The sequence below is a fragment of the Anopheles coluzzii genome, chromosome 2 (assembly GCF_943734685.1).
Source record: "Anopheles coluzzii chromosome 2, AcolN3, whole genome shotgun sequence".
In the NCBI taxonomy this organism is placed as follows: domain Eukaryota; kingdom Metazoa; phylum Arthropoda; class Insecta; order Diptera; family Culicidae; genus Anopheles; species Anopheles coluzzii.
In genome coordinates, this window is record NC_064670.1 from 9,388,847 (window position 1) to 9,411,001 (window position 22,155).

General features: G+C 45.4%; 1 protein-coding gene across 1 annotated transcript; it reads right to left on the reverse strand.

Annotated features, from left to right (window-relative positions):
- Positions 1-493: 493 nt before the first annotated feature.
- Positions 494-17,672, reverse strand: LOC120953999 (ceramide synthase 6). The gene is made up of 5 exons (XM_040374487.2): positions 16,884-17,672; positions 10,628-10,748; positions 3,778-4,221; positions 3,423-3,683; positions 494-3,338 (listed from the first exon to the last, which is right to left on the reverse strand). Exons 1-5 carry the CDS (start codon positions 17,066-17,068, stop codon positions 3,177-3,179), a joined length of 1,173 nt encoding a protein of 390 aa, XP_040230421.1. The 5' UTR covers positions 17,069-17,672; the 3' UTR covers positions 494-3,176.
- Positions 17,673-22,155: the final 4,483 nt, after the last annotated feature.

A 22,155-nucleotide genomic window follows, 5' to 3' on the forward strand; every position in this document is an offset into this window, starting at 1 on the left:
GACTCCGAATCCGGAACTGTCTGGATCAATCCGGATGGACCTGGAAGCGTCCGAACGAGTCTGGTCGAGTACGGGCGAGTAGTTTAAGTTGGCGGTGCAAAAACAGTAAGGCTATTTTAATTTTGATTAAATGTAATGGGAAGTATACGGGAAGTACAAGGAAAAAGATTTTTTTTTAATCTGACGGAAAAGGTAAATGGTATTATTGCAAGAAAGAAATATTTAAAACAGAAATAAATGATAATACTGTATCGTAACTGATCCGGACTGATGCGAAGCCGAATCCGGTTATGATCCGGAGTCCGAGTTGATCCATCACTCCGCCCCGGACTACCTATCACTAATAGCGATGAACCACCCTGTGGCTGGGTAGAGTAATGCACCTTATGGTTGCGTACACGTTTTGCTCGCACAGCAGCATGCATGCAGGGAGTGTTTTTACTTACAGTGATTCCTTGTAAAATACAGAAGCACACGTACACACACACACAGCTCATTTACTTGTTCCCGGGAAACTGATTTTGTTTTATTTTGTTTTAACTGATTTACTGATTTTCTCGCGACGTGATGTGATTTCTTCTAACACCATTTGCATTCTTTTCCACCTTCCTCTCTCACACACACGCACTCACGCCCAAAACGGTAAACGGCTTCCCTTTCTACCCCTTCTCGTCTACTACACGTACGTGTCCTATCCCTGTTCTAGCGACACTTTTGCAGAAGAGGACTTTTTCCTAAGCATATACACGTTTGTTTTTGCTGTTAATAATGCGTTAATGATGAACATTTATCTAAAACTAGCTGGTATGGAGAGCGCCGCGGGTTGCTTCGATTACATGCTCTCGAGCAGCAGCGAAGAAAACCCCGATCGAAAAAGGTGATGGTAATGGAGTGTGAGGGAACTGAACATTTCCCCCATTTGTAGTACGAATGCAGTTAGCTGGTATATGATGATAAAGAGGAAGAAAAAATAACAGGATAAAAAGGTTGTTCGTTATAGGGGTTTGTTTTTCAGTAAGGACACTCAAGCGAAGATTTCAAAAATGACGAAGACTTTCGTCGACTCATCGTGAATATCTCTTGTAATTTGTAAAACACTTTTTTACTATTTTTACCTACATATAGCTAGCTCTTTTTCTCGCGTTGTTCGTCTGTTTCATTCCCATTTGCCTCATGCCTCACACCTATCACCCACTGCAACCAGCATCGCGTCGCGGTGCCTTTTCCTCTTTGCACAGGAGTTCTTCCTCTCTATTCTGCTATGCAGTCTTATGAAGGATATTTATATTGTTTTTTTTTTTGGAGGGGGCACTATCTTTTCACACACACACACTCACACACTATGCGATCGTTCGATCAAACACGATACAACGATGTCCTTTTTCTCGATTTCCATCCGCCCGCGCGTGAGTTACCGGTGCGACCATCCTAACGATCATCATATTCCAGAGTACAGTAAACATAAACTTTGGTAGAGTGAATGAAAACAGCGCAGAGTCGGCGCACTATAGGACGCCCACCGCCCTCAACGAGACAACATACCATTAACTGATTTGACTGATCATTCACGCGCTCAAGAGCAGAAGCCCCAGCATGTTTGCTGGTTATTGAGGATAGAAACGGGACGCGCAGCTGATGAATTACATCTTTTAGTACAAAACGAAGATACCACAAAAGCAAGCACATCATCATCATCACCAGAGCACCATTTAAATCGTCGAGTATTTGGTACACGCTCGCTTAAACGATCTACGAAATATCTAGCTAAATATTTCAACATGTCGACTGCGCTTCGTCACTAATGCCACGTTTTATCCTTTATCTTTTATAACAAAAAAAAAAACCCTTAATCAGCAAACCAAAATACAACACACGAGAGAGAAGGCAAAATAGGGCAGCTGCTAATGCGGAATGTGTGCGGAAATGCGGAAATTGTTGCTACAAATAAGGGCAGAGCAAAATTGCCGTAAGCAACGCGATCTGCAATCTGCAATGACCGTTTTGGGACTATTTTTTTTTACTCCACAACCCTTCGCGTTTTTTGCTTTTCATTGTCACTTTCAAACTATATTTATTACTGATTTTGTCCCGTTTTTTTGTTTCCTCTTTTTGTTAGAGCTCGTTTGTTGCAACACAAACGCGCACACGCGCCAGCCTTAACAACATTTGCTGTGTTTACGTATGTACTACTTTGTGTACTTTTCTCCCCTATCATTCGCTTTCCCTTCAGCTAAACACGATCAATCAACACACTCACGATATTTGTGTCGCTTTTGTTGCAAATTCAACCACTGGTTTTCCACCCCATTTTGCAGCTGCGAGCTGCCGCTCGCCGCTTCTACTAACGATTTACTTAGCTAATAAATACTTATCTCTAGCTTCTGCGCTGTGTGTTTGATTTCAGTTTCAATTACACTTCCACCGTTTTGCTTTCTTTTTCTAATGCGTTTCTTCTTTGTTCACAAATAATCCTGCAGTACAATTTCTTCTTACAGCAAAACACAGGGGAAGGAGCTGCTTCTCCATAATCCTATCTCGTTTAAATGTACCCTAGAGGAAGGAAGAAAAACGGAAATAAAGAAAACAATGTGAACCCCTGGTGCGGAGCTGGTACATCCGTTCGTCCGGTCCGATCCTTTACGAAGCCTTCCCTACTCTTTGCTGGTTAAATCTATCATCAATCCGTTCCGTTTCCTCTGCACTATTTAACTAAACGGGTAAGAGAAACTGGGGATTTAGGTATAGTAGCGTTGCACCCTGGCTGCATCGTATGCAGCTAGTTCTCCAAGGGTTCTAGGTTCCTCGCAGCACGTGCAAACACACACGTCCACGATCGACTATACTATATAATGCAGCGGTAGTGTAACATGATGCGGTTTTGTTTTTCTTTTACTCTCAGCATGATACAAAACCCAATAGTAACATGCGTGTAATGCGTTTTGTTTTGTTCTTTTTTTTCGTGTGTTTTCTGTGTGTGTGTTTAGGGAATGCGTTACGCGTGGGACGCATTCGCCAGCTACGTGATGATATACGCGTGCCACCCCACCGCCTCTGCTGGTGGCACCCCTGCCGTGATGCATGCACTTCTATAGGTGGCGGCCTTGAGTGGCCAAAGCCCCGACCCACACCAAAGGCCGGTCGTCGTTGCGTCGGTGCTACACACGGGTTTTGTTGTTTTATTGTTTCTTCTTCGGGGAAGCACTGACGCTGTTCGCCGTCGTCGTTCCGTTCTTGCTCGGCTGCTTCTTCGGCGTACCACCGTTCGTTAGCACCGGGCGCGAGTTTTCCGAGCTGTCGGAGATTTCCTCGCTCGAGCTGGACCGCACATCGCCCTCCATCTGCAAACAAACAGGGGAAGGAGATAGATATTAATGGAATTGTTAACCGATGGAAGTCGTTGACTGAAGAGATGGACAACCAACCTGTCCCGATTTGATCGCCTTCACTGCAATCTGCACGATCAAATACGTCCAGCATATGTGCAGCACGAGCAGCAGTATTAGCAGCGTGTTGAAGATGTAGTACGCCGGGAACATGGGCAGTATCTGGGGCGCCTCCACCGACGAGCTGTAGATGATGCGCGGGTACAGCATCAGCCGCGTCACGATCCACACGACGGTGAAGATGGCAAAGATGGTGTCGCACACCTTCTGATACTGTGCGTACTTCGTCAGCTTAGCGGACTGTGAGAACAAACGGGTGAAGAAACAAATGGTTATTAAAAAGTGGTTCATTTTTACAACGGGCCTTAACGGGAAGGGGAAAAACCCCCAGTACCTCCAGGAAGATGTCGGCACAATCGTGCACCAGCAGCACGAGCGAGCCGACCCGGTGCAGATTGCACACCCAGCTGAGCGCCATCAGCAGGATCGTGATCATGTGGTGGGCAAACATCTGCCAGAAATCTTTCCGCTTGACGTCGTAGAACTGGGACGCGGTCAGCGACCAGTAGAACGCCATCGAGATCATGTAGTACCACCAGATGTCGTTCGTGACCGATTGGTGCGGGTAGCCGTACCAGCACTGCTTGATGTCCCACAGCCACGGCTTGTCCCACATCACGATGCTGCCGAAGATGAAGCTGTACGTGTAGTAGATGCATCGCCACGACGTTTCGCAAAACTTGACCAGCGTCGTCGGTTTGTCCTGGGCCCGGCGGCGTCTCCACCAGTACTCGATCTGTCGCTCGCTCAAATCCACCTGCTTCATCAATCGCATCGTCTGGGTGGGGCCAAAAAGAAAAAGAAAAAGAAGAAAAGGAGAAGCCAAATCAACCGTGAGAAGCAATTGAGAACCTTCGGAGCTTTTGGAATCACAACGAAGCCATGCAAACAAGCGAGAGTTTGTCCTCCTATTGGAGACGTTTTATCCATCGCTGCTGCAACAACAACAACAACAACAAAAAAGGGTTGCAGAGGACAAAACCAATCGGAAGTCAACAACAACAAAAACCCCAAAACAGTACCCCTGCCCGGCCGGCGTGCGTGGTAGTTGGAATTTTTGTGTTGGCATTTCGATTTACTGGCAAGGGATTCCGTTGCTGGAATAATAAACAGTAGGAGGAAGCCAGCGCAGCCGTTTGGTGCTGCGCAAGGAAACCATAAACAGTGAAAGCTAAAGGGAAACGTTTGTGTAGTGTATGGCCCCGCTCGCCAGGTGGTGTGCTGCCCACTGCCTAGTCGGGTTGTGATCATTCGATCATCAGCAGCATGATTAAAAAGGGGAGGCAAATCCACGTATACGAACGACAATTTGGTGTATGCAGTGAGCACAATAAAAACCCATCCTTTTATATAATTTTCAAATTTGGAATAGGGCAATGAATCTACGGGGCAAAACCACTAGTGCCACTAAATGCGATCGTTTTAAACGAACGCTTGAGAATGGTTTTGTAAATCAAGACATTAATCAACATACGTATCTCTTTCTCTCCCTGATCTGTTTATCATTCCCTCATGCGCGACTTTCTAACACTCTGTTAATTGTTTCGTTCTATTCGGTGCCACAAGTCGCGGGGGGCCCGGTTCCACAACCGGTGGACGGTGGACAAGAATCGCGTCATGCTCCAGAAATGTAGCACATTCCGCCATCGCACCTTCCCGCTCTGCTAGCTTTTGCTGGACTGAATTCCGCGTTTACGATCACGTCTACAAAAACAGATACGCAGCACGCAGACAACACAAGCACCGTCCCTCCCATCAACTAGAATCCGATGCGCGCTTACAGCACAGCGTGTGTGCAGAGGTCAACAAGAGCTGATGATATGTAGAATGTGAACATTATCGCCATTCGTACCATAAATATCGGGCAGGGGGAGGGGAGGTAGGTGTTGCTCTTTTGCTGCCCAGCATTTGTTTCGCTTTGTTTGTAGTTTTGGTTGAGAGCGTGCGTTAGGAAATGCTTTATTGATGGGAGTATTTTTGGCGCTTCGAATTATGACGGCTTCAAGTCGCACGCTGCAGCAAAACGGTTGCGAAAGAAAGTATTCCATGTTTTTCTTGTTGTTGGTAGCAGCGCGTGCTTCGTATTTCGAGAAAGAGACTACTTTTGGGTATTGCCTATGTCTTGGAGCAGCAGTGCCAAAGCAATTTGTTGAGGACAGTTTCAACGTGAAAGCGGCGGCGACGGCGGTGGCTGGGTAAATGGGGGAGAATGGGTAATAAAGATTTTAATTAATTTCAACCGTTTGCAGCTGTATTTTGGGCACGTTTGGATTGTGGTTCAGTTTGGAGTTGTTTTTTTTTTTGGGATAAAACTTCCAGCCAGGTGAAAGCATACATTCACCATACACATCCAACGGATCAAAATCAAAACAAAAAAAATCAATACAATTTTTGCTACGTCAAATAGAAAACAAAACTCCGACAAACGACCCCCCTAACAAGCGAGTTCGGGAGAGCAAACCAAAAACTAACCTGTCCCCCCGACTGAGGACGTTTGGATGGTCGAGCCCTAAATTTAACCGTCATTAGCAGTATTTATTGATGAGCTAGTGACGTGTGCGACGGTCCAGCTAACCCTTCTGGTGCCCTCTGACGGTTGGCTTTTGTCGGCTGAGGAGAAATCAAGTGAAAGTAGTGAATACACTGTCGGGGACTGGCCCTTTCCATGGGCAGGCATGATAATTTCATTAGCAAAGCGCTATTGGACCATTTCACGACTGTTGTTCTTGGAGCGCGTAGCAAGGTCTCTTGTAGGTAGGAAATAAAAAAAACATCAAATATGTATTATTCTGGATTTATCTCGGTTCATTCACAATTCGCGTCCATCAGAGTTGTGGTAGACATTTTGTTTTCAATGTTAGTTCTTTGTCTCTCTGGGATATCTACGAATGAGAAACATTTGTAACTCTTCAGCTTATAAACCATATGATTCAACATAGGAAATCCTTTAGTGCATCATTTCTGATCGAGCCTCATTGTATGCGACACGCGATACAGCTGAGCATAGAGCACCATTAAACTAGTGGTGTGCTCTTTGGAGCGCACCTACGACTCAGATCCGACTCTAGCTATTGTTAGTCCGATTCTTACTCCGGCAGAACCGGAGTCCACTAGTTCCGCCCGGAGTCAGGGTCATCCAGAATTGTCCGGAGTCATCCGGAGTCGGCTGGAGTCGAAGAAGTCCAGGTGTCAGAGTCGGAGTCGGCCGGAAACATTCAATTTCGTGGTTTTCTTTTCCCCTTTTTTGCCTTGTGCGTCAGGTATGAAAAGCCTGACCATAAAAACATTGCACCGGACGACGTCTCCGGACAACTCTGAATGACTCTGGATGACTCCGGATAACTCCGGACGACCCCGGATGACTCCGGACGACTCCAGATGACATCGGACGACTCCGAATGACTCCGGACGACTCCGGATGACTCCGGAAGACTACGGGCGATTCCAAATGACTCCAGATGACTCCAGATAGCTCCGGATGACTCTGGATGACTCCGAACGATACCGGACGACTCCGGATGACTTCGAACTACTCCGGAACACTCCGGAAGACTAAGTGCGATTCCAGATTACTCCGGATGATTCCAGACGACTCAGGACGACTCCGGACGACTCCGGAAGACCACGAACAATTCTAGATGGCTCCAGATGACTCTGGATGACTCCAGATGACTCTGGATGACTACGAATGCCTCTGCACGACTCCGCACCACTCCGGACGACTCTGGATGTCTTCGGATGACTTTGGATGCCGGATGACTTTGGAAAACACCGGATGATTCCGACTCCAGACGAATATGGGCGATTCCGAATGACCCCAGATAATGGTAAGCGGACCTACCTTCCACAGTCGGTCCCGAAACATTCGGAATCGGATCGGAGTCGACTCCAGATGTTTGCCCACTTTACCCATCACTACCTCAAACGAGTATCGTTTCACCCAACAAGCAGGGAGCGCGTGCCAGTAAGGCCCCGTCCGTCTGCTTACATAATCCTCTAGGGGCCGTAATCACTTCGTGTGTTCTAGCATACAATAAACACAAAAAAAAACCCCCATCATGCCATCATGAGCGTAGTAGATCGCGCGATCACGACGACAACCTCCGGTGCAGTTTTCGCGCAATTTACACGAGATGTTGTCCTCCACTGCCACAGTTGTGGTGTGAGTTGTGACGAGGAGAAGCGTTCGAGAGCACTCGTCAATTTCATTGTCGCAATAAAAATAAAAACAAACGAGAGAAAGATATATCCGGGCAAGATAGTGACATTAGAGCATTTGCTCGTTCGTACGGCAGCTTTAATGTGCGCGGAGGATATCGGGGCTGTACTGTTGCGCTTCTACCAACAATCCGCGTCACCTACTCTACACGAAGTGTAAAGTGTGCGGGAAGGGTGATACGAGACCACTATCCGCGCTATAAACCACAGAGAAACAACACACACACACACACACACACCCAAGCACCTTCTCTTTTCCATCTATTGGCACATTGGCACTCGGTCGCGAGATTGTGTGTTTTGTTCCATCACGCGACAGAGAGGCACATAAGGGAGCGAAGCCAGACATACAGACCACAGATTAAATATTCTATCGACGTAAATTCCACGTTTTCCGCCGCCGTCGTTGAGCGTCGTTGAGCGTCGTAAGCGTCAGTGATATCGTTATGACGACGGTGGCCAATAAGTTGCTCCCGGAATGGCAGTGTTGGTGGCTGGACATAGCGCAGCGGATAACAGTGGAAAGGGGTGCTGTTTGATTTGGAGACGACAGGTTCCCCACAAGTTGCGTTGTTTCCTTTAGTCTACTTCCACACAACCTTATACGCTGCTGTATGCAGAAGCGAAGCATTGTTTCGTCGCAAGTGCAGTTTCCCCCGTGGCTCGCACCATGTAGGATTTTTATTCCAAATTTTTATGCCAACAAGCAGCTGATGGGGCAGCTATTTTGAAGAACAAAAATGTGCGTCCACAATGAGTTTTGCCTCTTGCTCTTTTTGATTTACTTTACACTCCCCTTGCCTGAAATAGAACCAAAGGAATCCAATCTACATCTTTATTCATATTCATATGCGCACACCAGCACCAAGATTATGTTTAGCTTGGTTGTGAAGAGCTTCCAATTTAGAACACTTGCAATTGCAATCAATTATTCCATCCTCCACACTAGCCACGATTGGTGTGCATAAATTTACATCAATTTCAGAGGATACGCTAAATATAATACTATTCTAGCCGTAATTTGCGTTCTTTTGCGTTGTGAATCAGTCGACAGAGCGTGCCGAAATGGGCTAACTATTTAAATTTACACGCAAAAAGGGCGAATCCCTTCGGATTGGTGAGCGCAACACAAGCGAGGAAATTTGGTGTATCATGTCGTTGCAGCCAGTTGATCAATAAGACCCTATAACACGGGGCAGTGTTAAGGTTTCGGGACAAACCAAAACGACGCCAGTACCAATATTGTAAGGCTTCCCAAAAACACCCAAAAAGCACATCGAGAGAGTTGTGGTCCGCTTTGGTGTGGCAGACGGTTTGTAATTGTAACAACAAAAACATATTTCGGTGTACGTTTTCCTAAAATCGCGTTTCGCCCCAAAAGAAGCTAGCATTAAATCTACTGCTGCCGTATCCATTCGCACCGTGTTCCGTGTGCCAACAGAGAAAAGGACACCGCTGGCGTCATTAGGAGTGCGCGCTGTCGTTTCGATCCAACGATAAGCGGGGCCGGTTGGACTGACTGGCACCACGGACGGTGTTGTGACCGAAAACACCGAGCCGAGTTCTGAACAGGCTTTTTGCGTGATTAACTGGACCAGCTCTTATCGATCTACAGTGCTAGCTAGTCCGTTGCTGGAGGGGGGGGGGGGGACTCCCTAGCGTACTGTTCTTCATGCGACGACACATTAACGCTATTATACAGGGGAAACTAACTACTACAACGGGGTAACATTAAAATCACCACGAAATAAAGCACTCTTTTCTGTTGTGCGACTGCAACAGTTTGTAGCAAACTGTACAGATTGTGCCAGCAAGTTGCATTATGACCTCGCGCTCAACACTGGAAAGAGGGTTTGTGTTTGTGTTTTCCCCCTTTCGTGACGGAGTGTAATTACTGTTGCATTTACTTCTCTTTCTGTATGTTCAAAGGGTTTTAATCGATCGTTAGGAAAACTAAAACCCCCAACAACGTCCAATCGGTTCAGTTCCGTTTATCGCACCGCCATCAAGGTACCACCGTCCACCCACCACCACCACCAGACTCTTTATCAATCAACAATCCAACACTAACCACGTGGGTGGCCCCATCAGTATAGGGGGAGGGGGGGGGGGGGGGGGTGGATGGGAGCCGAATACCGAATCGTCGACACCTCGTGGTGTTCTTTCCCTCTCCCTCTTCACCTCTCCTAAACCCTTTTGTGTTTGTGGGACACATCCGGACATCCGGAGCAATTTCTTGCTCCAAATCTTTAATCTCTCTCTCTCTCTATCTCCCACGCACTGCCTGCCAGTAAATACTGTTTACAAGCCGGTTCAAGCGCGATCCTACAACAGCGCCGGAAATGAGCAGATAGCAGCAGCGACGAAACGGTGCAATGAAGCAGCTTATCACTTCCGGTCGAACGATGTGTGCTACAGAAATTGATTCATTCGATTCGGCACTCGGAAGGCACACGAGGCACGAGCATGATTCAAACCCGACACACAAACATAGAAGTGAAATGTAATCGAACACATACACACCACCACCACCACCATCAAATGGTTGTTTTCAGTTCAGAACATGTCCGTTTGGCTTTTCTTAACCTTAACCGTTCTGTTTCTTTTTGGGGCTGGCACAATGCGCGGTGTAGTTATGCTTAATTCATGTGGCCCGCGGGTACAAACGCCGTAGGTCGCCGTCATTTTGCCAAAAAACAGCGTTGTTGTTCGATGTTAGGGCAGAGTTTTGTGGTCAGCACACACTCCTGTGCTTGGCAAAAGCACACATGGCATTGGGTACGGGTATGGACCAATGAATATTCATTACGCTTGAGAAATGCTTTCCGCTTTACGAAATGTGTGCAAACATCAAGGGTGTAACCTATACATTGCCGTCCGCAACATTGTGGGCCATCCGCTGCTGCTACATGGCCATCTTAACACACACACACAGCTGCAATCGAAAGACCCCCAATGATCCTTACCGTTTTGTGGCTTAGCCGGGCGTTGACATTGTATGCCGCCTCCAGTACTTTGTTTGGTTTCGGTGGCTTTGGTCCTGTGCTCTTGATACCGAGCGCCTTACCGACCGGTGCAATCCAATATCTACAAAGACACAACGCATAGGAAACGATTTAGCTTAGGGATGTTTAAATATATTTAAAAACATTTCTTATACATATTGGTTTAAAATCATTAATTGGTTGTAACGATTGAACCCAAATCATTTGCTGCATACAAGATGCATCACAGTTTTAGGCCCTTATCAGGGTTTCGGGGTTTAAAACATTTCCCAATTCTTGATTACAGGGTTTACCAGGGGTTCTCATAGTTGTCGGACACTTCCTGGACTCTTTCCTATTGGAAGTGAACTTCACGTGTTGGAAATTGGACTCTGACACACTTTTTGGACAGGCTTCCAGGAAATTGCTATTGGATTTGTTCAACAATGGTGTTATAGAGTCCAATTCACATTACATTATGTTCATTTCACGTATGAAAGAGTCAATTATGTGTCCCACAGCTATGAGAACTCCTGGAAAACCCTGCATTATGTCTAAATAGGCAGTACACTACCAAAACTATGGTCGCCCCCCTTGTGCATATCAGAGGGACCATAATATGCTACTCTCCCTTATGGTCAAACCGGAATAAAGCATGGGGAGTACACCTTGGCATAAAGGTTAAGACCATTTGATTGATATTGATACAACGTGCTCGGGTGTCTCCATGTGGGGAATAGTAGGGGGGCCAACGAATTCGGCTCCTCGTGCTGATACGGTATGATTCAGTCACAACAATCACGCACAGGAAGAAGATTCTCAAAAAAAAAACCCCATCCCCATCCAAACGGTTTTATTACGTCCGATAACGTATCACACTCAGTTGGTATGAAACGCATTGAGTGTAGGATGGGTGTGCGAAAAAAATAACCTCCTTACCACCAATAAACTTCCACGAAACGAGCGAGAGAGAGAGAGAGAGAGAGAGAGCTAAACCGATCGTCATAGTTGAGGTTTTTTTGGTGATTAAAAAACACAACGCCATACTACAGGTGTTGCGCCGTGGCCTGGTAACGACAACCCCCAAGCCTAAAAAGCGTACGCGCCATTCGGTGCATGTATCCATCCACAACATTCCTATCGCATGATACACACTTAAAAATATTTCACGACCTCGGTTAAAAAACTGCCGAAATCCGTCGGCTCTTTCGATTCTTGCTGATATGTCAGTTGAAAAAACCCAGTAGCCGAAAATCAGTACCATTTAAAACTGAAATATCAGTTAAATAAATATTTGAACCGAAACTCGGCAACACAACATGCCGAGCACATACGTTAACACTGCTGTCACTGAGATAATCCGTCAAAATAACCGAGATTTCAGCTTTACTACTTGGATTAGCCGAGGCTCGGTATTCTATCTGTCATTCGCCATTCTGTTAATCTCGTGCTAATGAAACGAACACCTTTCGGAGTGATGTTGTGATGTAAAATAAAAAAAATAAAAAAAAAGTGAAAATGAGTCTCTCAGCGTGAAAAAACGAGAATCAGTAGCGTGCGATCGAGCACAGGTATGGAGCGGTATTGGGGCTAGGAAACTCCATCAGCGCACGCAACCGGTGCTCTTCAGAGCGTCGCTCGGAGCAGTCCCTATTCAAGGATCAGATGTGGAAGCTAATCCGGTTGGTTCAACCTTTGCCAGACCGTTCAAACTTCCAGGATTCATTTCCGGTCACCTACACGAGGTAAGTATCAACACTCGATCACATGAAATCTAAAAAGGGTTCACTCAGACTTGTTTCACTCTGCCCGCTTTACAGAACCGTGCCTGTACCAGTGCCCGCTCCTTGTCCGGCTCATTTTCCTGTACCGGTACCACATCCAAACGCTGTACCCCATCCGGCGGTTGAATCGGCGCTTGTCCCAACACTTTCCATCACATCAAAAAACCCCATTTGATACGCAAATAAAATCACTAAAATAAAAATAAAATGTTTTTATATTTAGCCGAAATCTCGATTTGCTCTAACCGAAATTCTCGGTTAAACGTAAACGTCAAAACAAAATGAAATTAACCGAGATGTCGGCAACAGAAATTTAACCGAGATCTTTGCCGAGATCTCAGTTGTGCAGATCTCGGCAAAAATTAACCGAGATTCGGCAAAAATTTTTAAGAGTGTAGCTCTGGGTGCAATGTCTGCAAACGCGTGTATAGCCTACGAAAAAAAAGAGGCAAAAGCGGATCACATCTGTACCGATGGAGGTCGAGCCTTTGCTTGGCGAATGCGTCAAAAACACCCTTCCGGACTGTGCTGACCCGACGCGCGACTCACCAAACGATGTGTTGACGTGTGTTGGCCCGCTTTTTTCCTGGCTAAACCTTTCCTCAACATACCTGCCGGCCCACCTCGCGCTTATCTTTCGGGTGGGCCGATTTGGATCGTAAAGAAACGTAAAGCCTTATCCATCCAAAAGCTAATGGGGACACAATATTCTTGCTTTTTACCCGAATTTTATGATCAGTAAGCATGAGCGATGGTGGAAAAGCGATAAGAAAGCGCCATTCGTACGGGGTTGGTGTTTGTGTCTGGGGACACTCTTCCTCCTTCGCTATAGGCCACTAAAGCGTAGAATAATGCACGATAATGCTGAACGTGCACTACACATGATGCAACCGAAAACGATGTGCGCAAGGTATGGTTGGAACACACACACACACCCACATACAACGAGGCTTCTGTACAAATTGTTCTTCGGTGTTCATAAGCGCATTTATCGCCTGGCTGATAAGATGCGAGTCTCGTTGAAATATGCGCTACAAGATAATGGGGCGGGCCCGCGAAGGACACTATAGCTATAAGCTGATATTGTCCCTGTCGTAGTCAGTGAAATAACTAATATTTGAGCACCAAAAGAAGCGCAGTAGCTATGAATCGTATTAAATGAGATATTTTAAGATGGTGGATGAACGATTTTGCCTACACATAGCTTATTATAACATCTAAAAAAGACATTTGTTTTCGTTTTTTCACCATTTGATGTTACAGGGTTTTACAGGAGTTCTCATTGTTGTGGGACACTTTATTAACTCTTTCTTGCGGGAAAGGAACTTTATGCCATGTTAATTGGACTCTATAGCACAGTTTTTGGACACATCCAATAAGAATTTCCAAAGAGCCTGTCGAATAAGGATGCCATACAGTCCAATTCCCACCCGTATAAGTTTTACTTCCAATAAGATAGAGTCAAAGAAGTGTCCCACAGCTATGAGAACTCCTAGCAAACCCTGTAATAACTGCTTTGTGTAATTTACAATACAAAAACAAAACAAACCAGTTGCTATTTGAAAGCAAGCGAATACATATATTCACCGCAATGCAGACACAGTGCAAGTTTGTATCCGACAGGGCAATGTGTACTTTTTAAATGAGTGTACAGGGTGTTGACACACAAACAAAAAACAGTAAACAGTTTGTATAAACTGGCAAACGCTTCCAAAAACGTTCGGTCCTTCGGTGGCGGTTGACTAATGGGTTGAAGTACCGAAGCAAAAATGCATTGTCGCTGTTACACTGTTGGCGTTCTACGTCTCTCCTTAAAGCTGCAAGATAAGGATCGATCGAACGATAAGCAAAGCCGATAAAAGGGGCAAATTTTGGAGAGGCTGTCTACTCATGCTGATAAGCATATTGTTATAGATCGAATGACTCGCTGCTAAAACATGATTGATATTCAGCATTTCCCCAAATACAATTGTACTACAAAATCATTCCGGCTATTAGTAGATTTCGGCCGGTAACCCTAACCATCTATGACGTGACTAGACAAACCCCCACATACTTGGATCTGGGGTGCATTTGTGACGAAGCACATTTGTGGGACCTTACTCATCGTGACCCAAGAAGGGGGGAGAATGTAAACTAAGCGTTATTGATGACGAATGATAACCTCGTGTGAATCGTGTGACTCACCGAGACACCGATTATGACTATTCACCAGTGGCCTGTTTATAAACATGCCGAACTAAAGTAACAAATAAATACATTTACAACAATTTGCACAACGATCAACACCGATACCGTTTTGCTTCCCCTTTTTCCTATTTTTCCTCTCTCCATCCCTCCGGCCAATCAAGGTTCAGTTTATGACTGAATGACGATGACACGCGTAACCGTGCACCAGCCAACCTCCTCCTCCTCCTCTCCCCCCCCCCCCCCATCATCCACATATTGCGTAACGTTTCTACCATCATCAATAAGCTTCATACACGTTCTGTACGGTCGCCTTCTGACGACATGCCCGGTCGCTCGGTCGCCTGCTGCTGCTGCTGCTGTACGATCATACACTTGTTGGGAAGCGTTTTGCAAGCGTTTGGCACGACTTTTGAATGATTAGATTACCCATTATCAGGTACGTACTGAGACTCCGGCCGGCGATAGAAGCGGACGCGCGAGGGCAAGCGTATTATGCATGAGATGACGCTAGTAAATGGTGGTGGTGGTAAAGACACGCGAAAACCGCTCGATGTCTCGTCGGATGTCTAGTGGGTGGAACACGAACCAGGGGTGTTGGGTTGGAAACCAACTGAAGATCGGATTTGCAAAGGAGGTGGTAGCGGTGGTGGTGGTGATAATGAACCGTTGGAGGTCGAAGTCAACGATTCTTATCGCATCGCATGTGGTGATGGATCATGGTTTAAGCGGGTTTTTTTTCCTGTTCGAATTTCGTGTTTCCATGCTCGGCATATGTTTGCTCCGAATTGTTCACTAGTTAGTTTGTGTGTGTATGTGTGTGTGTGCCAGCCCACATTGTCGACGCGTCATTTCGAGTACAATCTACAAAATATAATAAAAATAAATAAAATTAAGAGCATTGCTAAGAAAAAAACATTTTGCCCTTACTGGTCCTCATACATGTCCGAATGAGTTTGTCCTTAATGGTTCGAAGTTCACCATTAAATAATCGTAATTATCTGAGAATACCATTATCAATGAGGTCAACCAATTGATCTTTCCAGCTCAGAAAGATTTTAACAGTCGACCGATTCATGCATCCCTTATGCCGCCGCCCTATCATCGTCACGCCGGTACGATCGATCCAAGCATGCTGCTGCTGCTGCTGCTTGGTGCATTGTCAGGGCGAACCGGCATAAACATAAACCATGCACTTGAAAGCAGCCGAGAGAGGCAGAGAGAGAGAGAGTGAGCACACACACAGACACACTGTGAGCGAGCGAAATGTAGAAATGAGGCCCGGAGAAAGCACAACGGTTTCGAAACGAATGAAGTGGGGAAAAAAACAAAATTAAACGGAACCACACCACCAACCCTTTCTCAGGCCACCTTCTTCTGGTGAGTGTACGCGTTCGTTTTTTCTTCTGTTACTTCATTTCATGCGTAAATTTAGAAGTGTGTGAAAGGTTTATGTTTGTGTTTGCATTTCAACGTCATCCTGCTTCATGTCTAGATGCTCTCTCAGGGGGGGGGGGGGGGGGGGGGAGGGGGGGGGGGGGAATCGATTATGTGTGTTGTTGTTGTTGCTGTTCTTACATTACTTGCCCCTTTACTCAGCGCGAAGGCAAGTGTTAGCGGGTCGAAATTTTGGTTGTCAAATTGTTCTTCTATTCTATACAATTGCGGGTGCAGTGTTCGCACACACTCTCCCCCTTCTCAAGCATATGCATTCTGACACACTGCAGTCCCGCCGCACGTCTTTGGTGCATTATGGACAATTCTTCGCAGTGCGCTGCTCCCAACGGGAAAGGGGGAATGACGCGACGAGAGAGAGAGAGAGAGCGTGGGGTTTGCCTCGTTTCTCCCCCCCCCCCCCTTTTTTCCTTGATTTCTCCCATTTTCGGAAATTATAAGGGCGTAACCGCGTAGCAGGAATGATACGATAGAGCTTCCTCCTTCCATCGACCGCAACACTACCGCCGCGTGTAAACATCGATCCAAAATTCGCGCTTCTACAGCGAGGGGGCATCGCAGCAGGCTGACTGAACGCACCATATTTCCACACACACACACACTCGCACATGCACGCACTCACACACACATGCACAACGGGACACACAGAGAGAAACGGTTTTCTTGCGCGATTGAGGTTATGTGTACGGGGTGCGCGCGATCGCCACCAAAACCGCACCCCTCTCGCACGGGCCTGCTTCCACCTTCCTTCGTGAGCGTTTTAATTTTTTGCTCCTTCATCCACTCCCTCTCTTCACCGCACCGCCACCTACCGTTCAATAATCCAGCGCAGCACGATAATGACCGCGGCCAGCGGTATCGGGTAGATCAGGTGCCGGTAGTCGGCATGGTTCACGTCCGCTCGCACACCCGGCCGTATGTCTTCCCAGGTGATGTTCGGCGGCAGCCACACTCGCGTCGACCAGAACGTGTCCGATACGGCACGCACAATCTCCATGCTGGTGCTGCTGCTGGTATGGTAACTGCGGCGACCGGGGTTGAAAGCGCACCCGCGGAAAGAGACAAAAACGCGGTCGATGTGTGCTGCGGGACACCAACTTTGTCGTCACTCTGGGCACACTGTGGTGAACGCCTTTCTTTTCAATACACACCCGGCAGCGGGTGCGCTACTGCTATGCACGGCTACGGTACGGCTACTATGCGCTATACACACACATACACACTATGCTAAACCACCATTCGAGACTGGAAACGGAGCTAGCACTGGGAACGGCAGAAGGAAGATTAACACTACCGGGAGTCACACCACTATTTACAGGCTCATCGTTTCATCATTCACACCACTGATTCATGCCGCGTTACACGCCTTCTGCTCGGAACGTACGCCACTAGCGCTGGTGGCAATGCACTGCAACACGGCTGGTTGCACGGAGTCGATGGAATTTGGAAGTAAAGGAAACACTCTAGCGCCAGCAATTGGGGGGCACACACACGGGAGTAGAGGAAACTCTCTAAAAATTAATTCTGCAGAAAGCAAAATCAATAGGCACAAGTGTCAGTCGTACCACCTTCGTCGGCTGACGAAAAAACAATGTTTATTAAGCAGCTGCTACACGTTTGAAGTTAGACAGTTCCCAGGTAGCAAGTCGGAGCTGCTAGCTGTCAAATCGCTAGCACAGTGGGGCGTTTTCACATGCTGGCTCGGATTCCCATACAACATTTGGGACCGGTTGAAAGTTTTCAGTGCAGTTTGAAATATTACCAACGGTTATTGAAACGGATTGTTGTTTTTTTGCGAAAGAGTTATATAATAGCAAATACAGTCTTTCCCCGAGTGACGCGAATAATGCGTTCGGGAGGCATTCGCGTAGCTCGGATTTTCGCGTACGTCGAATATCACGTTTTACAGCCAAATTATACTTTAATTTTAATGTTTTTTTCTTGAATTTAGTTCATTTATGTAATTTATAACTTATTTTATGCAATTCGTTTAAAAGAATCGATTACTTATGTCTTTTTGTTGATTTAAAATAAAAAAAATAATAAAAAAATCATTTGACAATTTGATGAAGAAAATTGTACTGGTTTGATATCTGAACTGTCAAAAATAAAAATTTACGTGGCTCGAATTCGCTTAAATCGAGTATCGAGATTATGATAAAATAAAACATTATTAACATAATTAATCTAAGTAATAAGTATTTTTGAATTTGTTCCAGTAAACGTGCCTTGAAATATTTCTGTCAATAAATGTTCAAAATGTCTGTTATTAAACTACAGTTGGACGTCGTTTGTTCATTTTTTTTATCTGGGAGTACGTATGAATGCCCAAGTGCCACAAATCCACTAAACGACCACTAAACGGGTTCTAAACGTCACAAGTTCTAACCCTTAAAGAATTCTAAAAAAACTTCGTTTAGCAGATGATAATCGACTGATGATTTTTAAAAATAGCAAATCAAAAATTGTGGCACCTATTGGTGTGACATCTATTGGTGGAATAGCTAAAAAGTGTAGCTTTATTTGCTTTGTGAGCTTTCTCCTTCCCTCTGTACTTTAGTACGGTTTCCCATTGAAGTTATGCATCGCTTGAATCTTGTTCAAAAAAAATCTTGGTCGCTAAATTCTTGGTCGCTAAACCCTTGGTCGCCAAATCCTTGATCGTAAATTTCTTGGTCGAATTGGTAGCAAAGGCCTTGGTTGCACAATTCTGGATTCTAAAACTCATGGTCTCAAAATCCACTGACGCAAATCCACTGGGATCCAAAGAAAAACGACTCGCTGTGATTTAATTAACATCGTAGAATATGGCATTACTAATCGAGAATAAGGCAGATGTTTTTCGGCGAAGCATAGTATGTGAACGAAAGATAAGTTTCCTCTTAAGGTTGAAATGATGAAAGCAACGCCAGTAGTTAAATAAAAATGCAATGTTGCAGAAATTTTCGAATTTCAAACAATCACTTGTAAAACCTCGAATTTTACTAATTTGAACTAAACGTTGAACTTATAAAAGGCACAAAATCGGAAGGCAGAAGAATTAACAGAAGGCTGAAGGTGTTGTCAGTACAACGATCCGTAAACGAATAATCTTTATTTTTGACATTCGGATTATCGCACAGTTGTCGCGGTGATGGTCATATTCCGATCCGGCACTATGGTCTAATTAGGGGTCAAATCTCCAGGGTACTACAGCTCGGCCATCCTAACCAACAAATTGACCTCAATTTATGTGTAAATATTAGTAATTCAAATTTCGTTAACGGTTTCATACGGCTCACTCCATTTCTTCAACTTGTTTGATTCTAATATGCCATCATATGGCATCTGAGTTATTGGACAGCCCTCAATGTCCCTAATGACATAGCGATCGTTAGGCAATACCTTATGGACTATGTACGGACCTTTATATTTAGGAATCAACTTCTTATTCTGCTGAGTGTTGCTATCAATGTTCCGCATTACTACATAATCTCCAACTTCATATTTAGCTGCTGGTTTATGATTTTTACGAAAATATGCCTCATTGGTAAGCTGAGATTTAATTATATTTGCCGATGCTTCAGCCCGAATGTCGCTTAAATCATTTAGTGTACTTCCACGACGCTCGTCTAAAAACTCCGTTAGTTCATCAATTAAATGACCCCGTTGTTCAATACCAAACAGGAGAACTGAGGGTGAAAACTTCGTACTGGCGTGCTTTGAATTATTCAACGCATATTCAGCATCCAGTAAATGCAAATTCCAATCATCGTGATCATAAGAGTCCGAAAGTTTGCTGAGTATGGGTCGAAGTACGCGGTTAACCCTTTCGACTTGTCCGTTTGCTTGTGGTGAACCAGTAGCGTTGAGTACATGCTGTACCTCATTTGATCTAAGGAAATTTTCGAACTGATTGGACGTGAAGCAGGTACACTGGTGGACATTAAAATAGGAAAAAATTTTTTTTTTTGTGTTTTTTTTGCATACACTAGGTGTGTCATCGCCAACAGTTCGAGGCGTACTGAATTTGTAATAGCCGAATTTTGCCTTTTATACTCTCATTTTTGGTGCGCTACTTATCTGAGTTTTGAGTGCCGGCAGCGTTTTGCGGCAGTATAAAAGGAGGGCCAAACCGTGTTGTGCTTCATTCTTCCATCAGTGGTCAAGGTGAAAGGTTGCTGTTTAAAAATTCCACAAAATCATCATGGGTCGCGGAAAGCACTGCACACCAGAGGAGCGAAAACACATTCAGGGGCTGTATCGTGAGAACGTGCCAATCAAGACAATCTGCAAGGCGTTCGGCCGTTCGCGGACGTTTGTTGACAACGCCATTCGTAGCGAGGCTACGGGTAAATCGACAGGTCGTCCGCGAAAAACAACGGCCGACGTTGACGCGCGGATTGTTGAGATGATCAGGGCGGATCCTTTCAAAACTTGCACTCGTATCAAGCAGGAGCTTGGTTTGCAAGTTTCGGCGAAAACGGTGTCTCGCCGTTTACACGCCGCTGGGTTCTGTGCCCGGAGACCGAGGAAGGTTCGTAAGCTGCAGCCGCACCACGTAGAAGCGCGCATTCGGTTTGCCGAAGAACATTTAGCTGCATCCATCTTTTGGTGGAGCAAAATCATTTTTTCGGATGAGTCCAGAATCAATGTGGATGGTTCGGACGGTATTAAATACGTCTGGCGCTTTCCTAATCAGGCGTATCATCCGAAAAATACGATAAAAACCCTAAAGCACGGAGGCGGCCACGTAATGGTGTGGGGTTGCTTCTCCTGGCACGGCACGGGTCCTTTGTTCCGTATCAACGGGACACTGAACTCGGAAGGGTATAGAAAAATACTTCGTCGTGAGATGTTGCCATACGCCCGACGACAATTCGGAGACGAAGAGCATTACATCTTTCAGCATGATAACGACTCTAAGCACACATCGCGAACAGTTAAATGTTATTTGGCAAACCAGGATGTGCAAGTTCTACCGTGGCCTGCGTTGAGTCCTGACCTCAACCCGATTGAAAATCTGTGGTCAACTCTCAAGCGTCAGCTTAAGAACCAGCCTGCACGTTCAGCCGATGATCTATGGACACGCTGCAAGTTTATGTGGGAACGCATAGACAGAAGCGAATGCCGTAATCTCATCGGCGATATGGCCAAACGCTGTCAGGAAGTGATAGCGAATAACGGTCACCAGATTGACCGTTAGAATGTGTTTTCGCTCAGTGGAACACCGCAACACCTCCTCCCAACAACCACTTAAACAGTCCTTTTCAGGGCTACCAAATATTTCTGACAAGAACTATGTCTTTCGGTCACAGAAAAAAGTTCCTATTTTTATGTCAACCAGTGTACCTCGGTCACTAATTATCCGTTTGGGTCGGCTGTAATAGGAAATGTATTGTTTGAGAGCATTGCATACTTCCTGACTTCCAGTGGAACGAGTCGCGTATAGCTTAGTAAATTTCGTAAATGCGTCTATCACAACTAATATATACTTCTTTTTGGATTTCGTAAGAGGTAGTGGTCCCAGGTGATCAATGTGAAGTGTGTCAAAAGGTTGGGGAGCTTTCGGTATACTGTGGATGTTCTGATTATTAGTTCTAGTGGGAGCTGAATATATGATACATTTCAAACAATTCTTAATGAAAGACTCAACTCTATTCCGCATAGAAGGAAACCAATAATGACAGCTAATTTTTGAAATTGTTTTGTCAACCGATAAGTGACCTATTTTCTCATGTGTGTGGCGGATGATATTATCTACCATCTCGCGGGGGACATAAAACTGAAGCTCTTTTGAGGGTGACTCATGATATACGAAACCATCTTGCAAAACATATCCAGGTAAATTTTCCAGTTCTAGTTGGGACCTAATGCTTTCAATAGTAGGATCACGAGATTGGGCTAGCTGTAGTTGGAAGTCAATATCAAGTTCACTTATAGCACCAATTGCTTCAGTCCGGCTCAGAGCATCCACGTGGGCCATAGAGGAACCTGAGCGATGCTGAATAGTATAGTCATAATTCTCGAGGAATAGGGACCACCGGGCAATCTTCGCAGAAGTGTTACGATTTTTCAGCGTTTGTACAAGAGAATTGCAATCCG

What these genes read in the sequence shown, in the direction of transcription:
- LOC120953999 (XM_040374487.2), bottom strand. Translation starts at nt 17,068, where the DNA reads ATGGAGATTGTGCGTGCCGTATCGGACACGTTCTGGTCGACGCGAGTG. An exon ending in GTGCCGACATCTTCCTGGAG is followed by an intron (nt 3,684 to 3,777) that starts GTACTGGGGGTT and finishes TTGTTCTCACAG; the next exon opens with TCCGCTAAGCTGACGAAGTA. An exon ending in AGGCGATCAAATCGGGACAG is followed by an intron (nt 3,339 to 3,422) that starts GTTGGTTGTCCA and finishes GTTTGTTTGCAG; the next exon opens with ATGGAGGGCGATGTGCGGTC.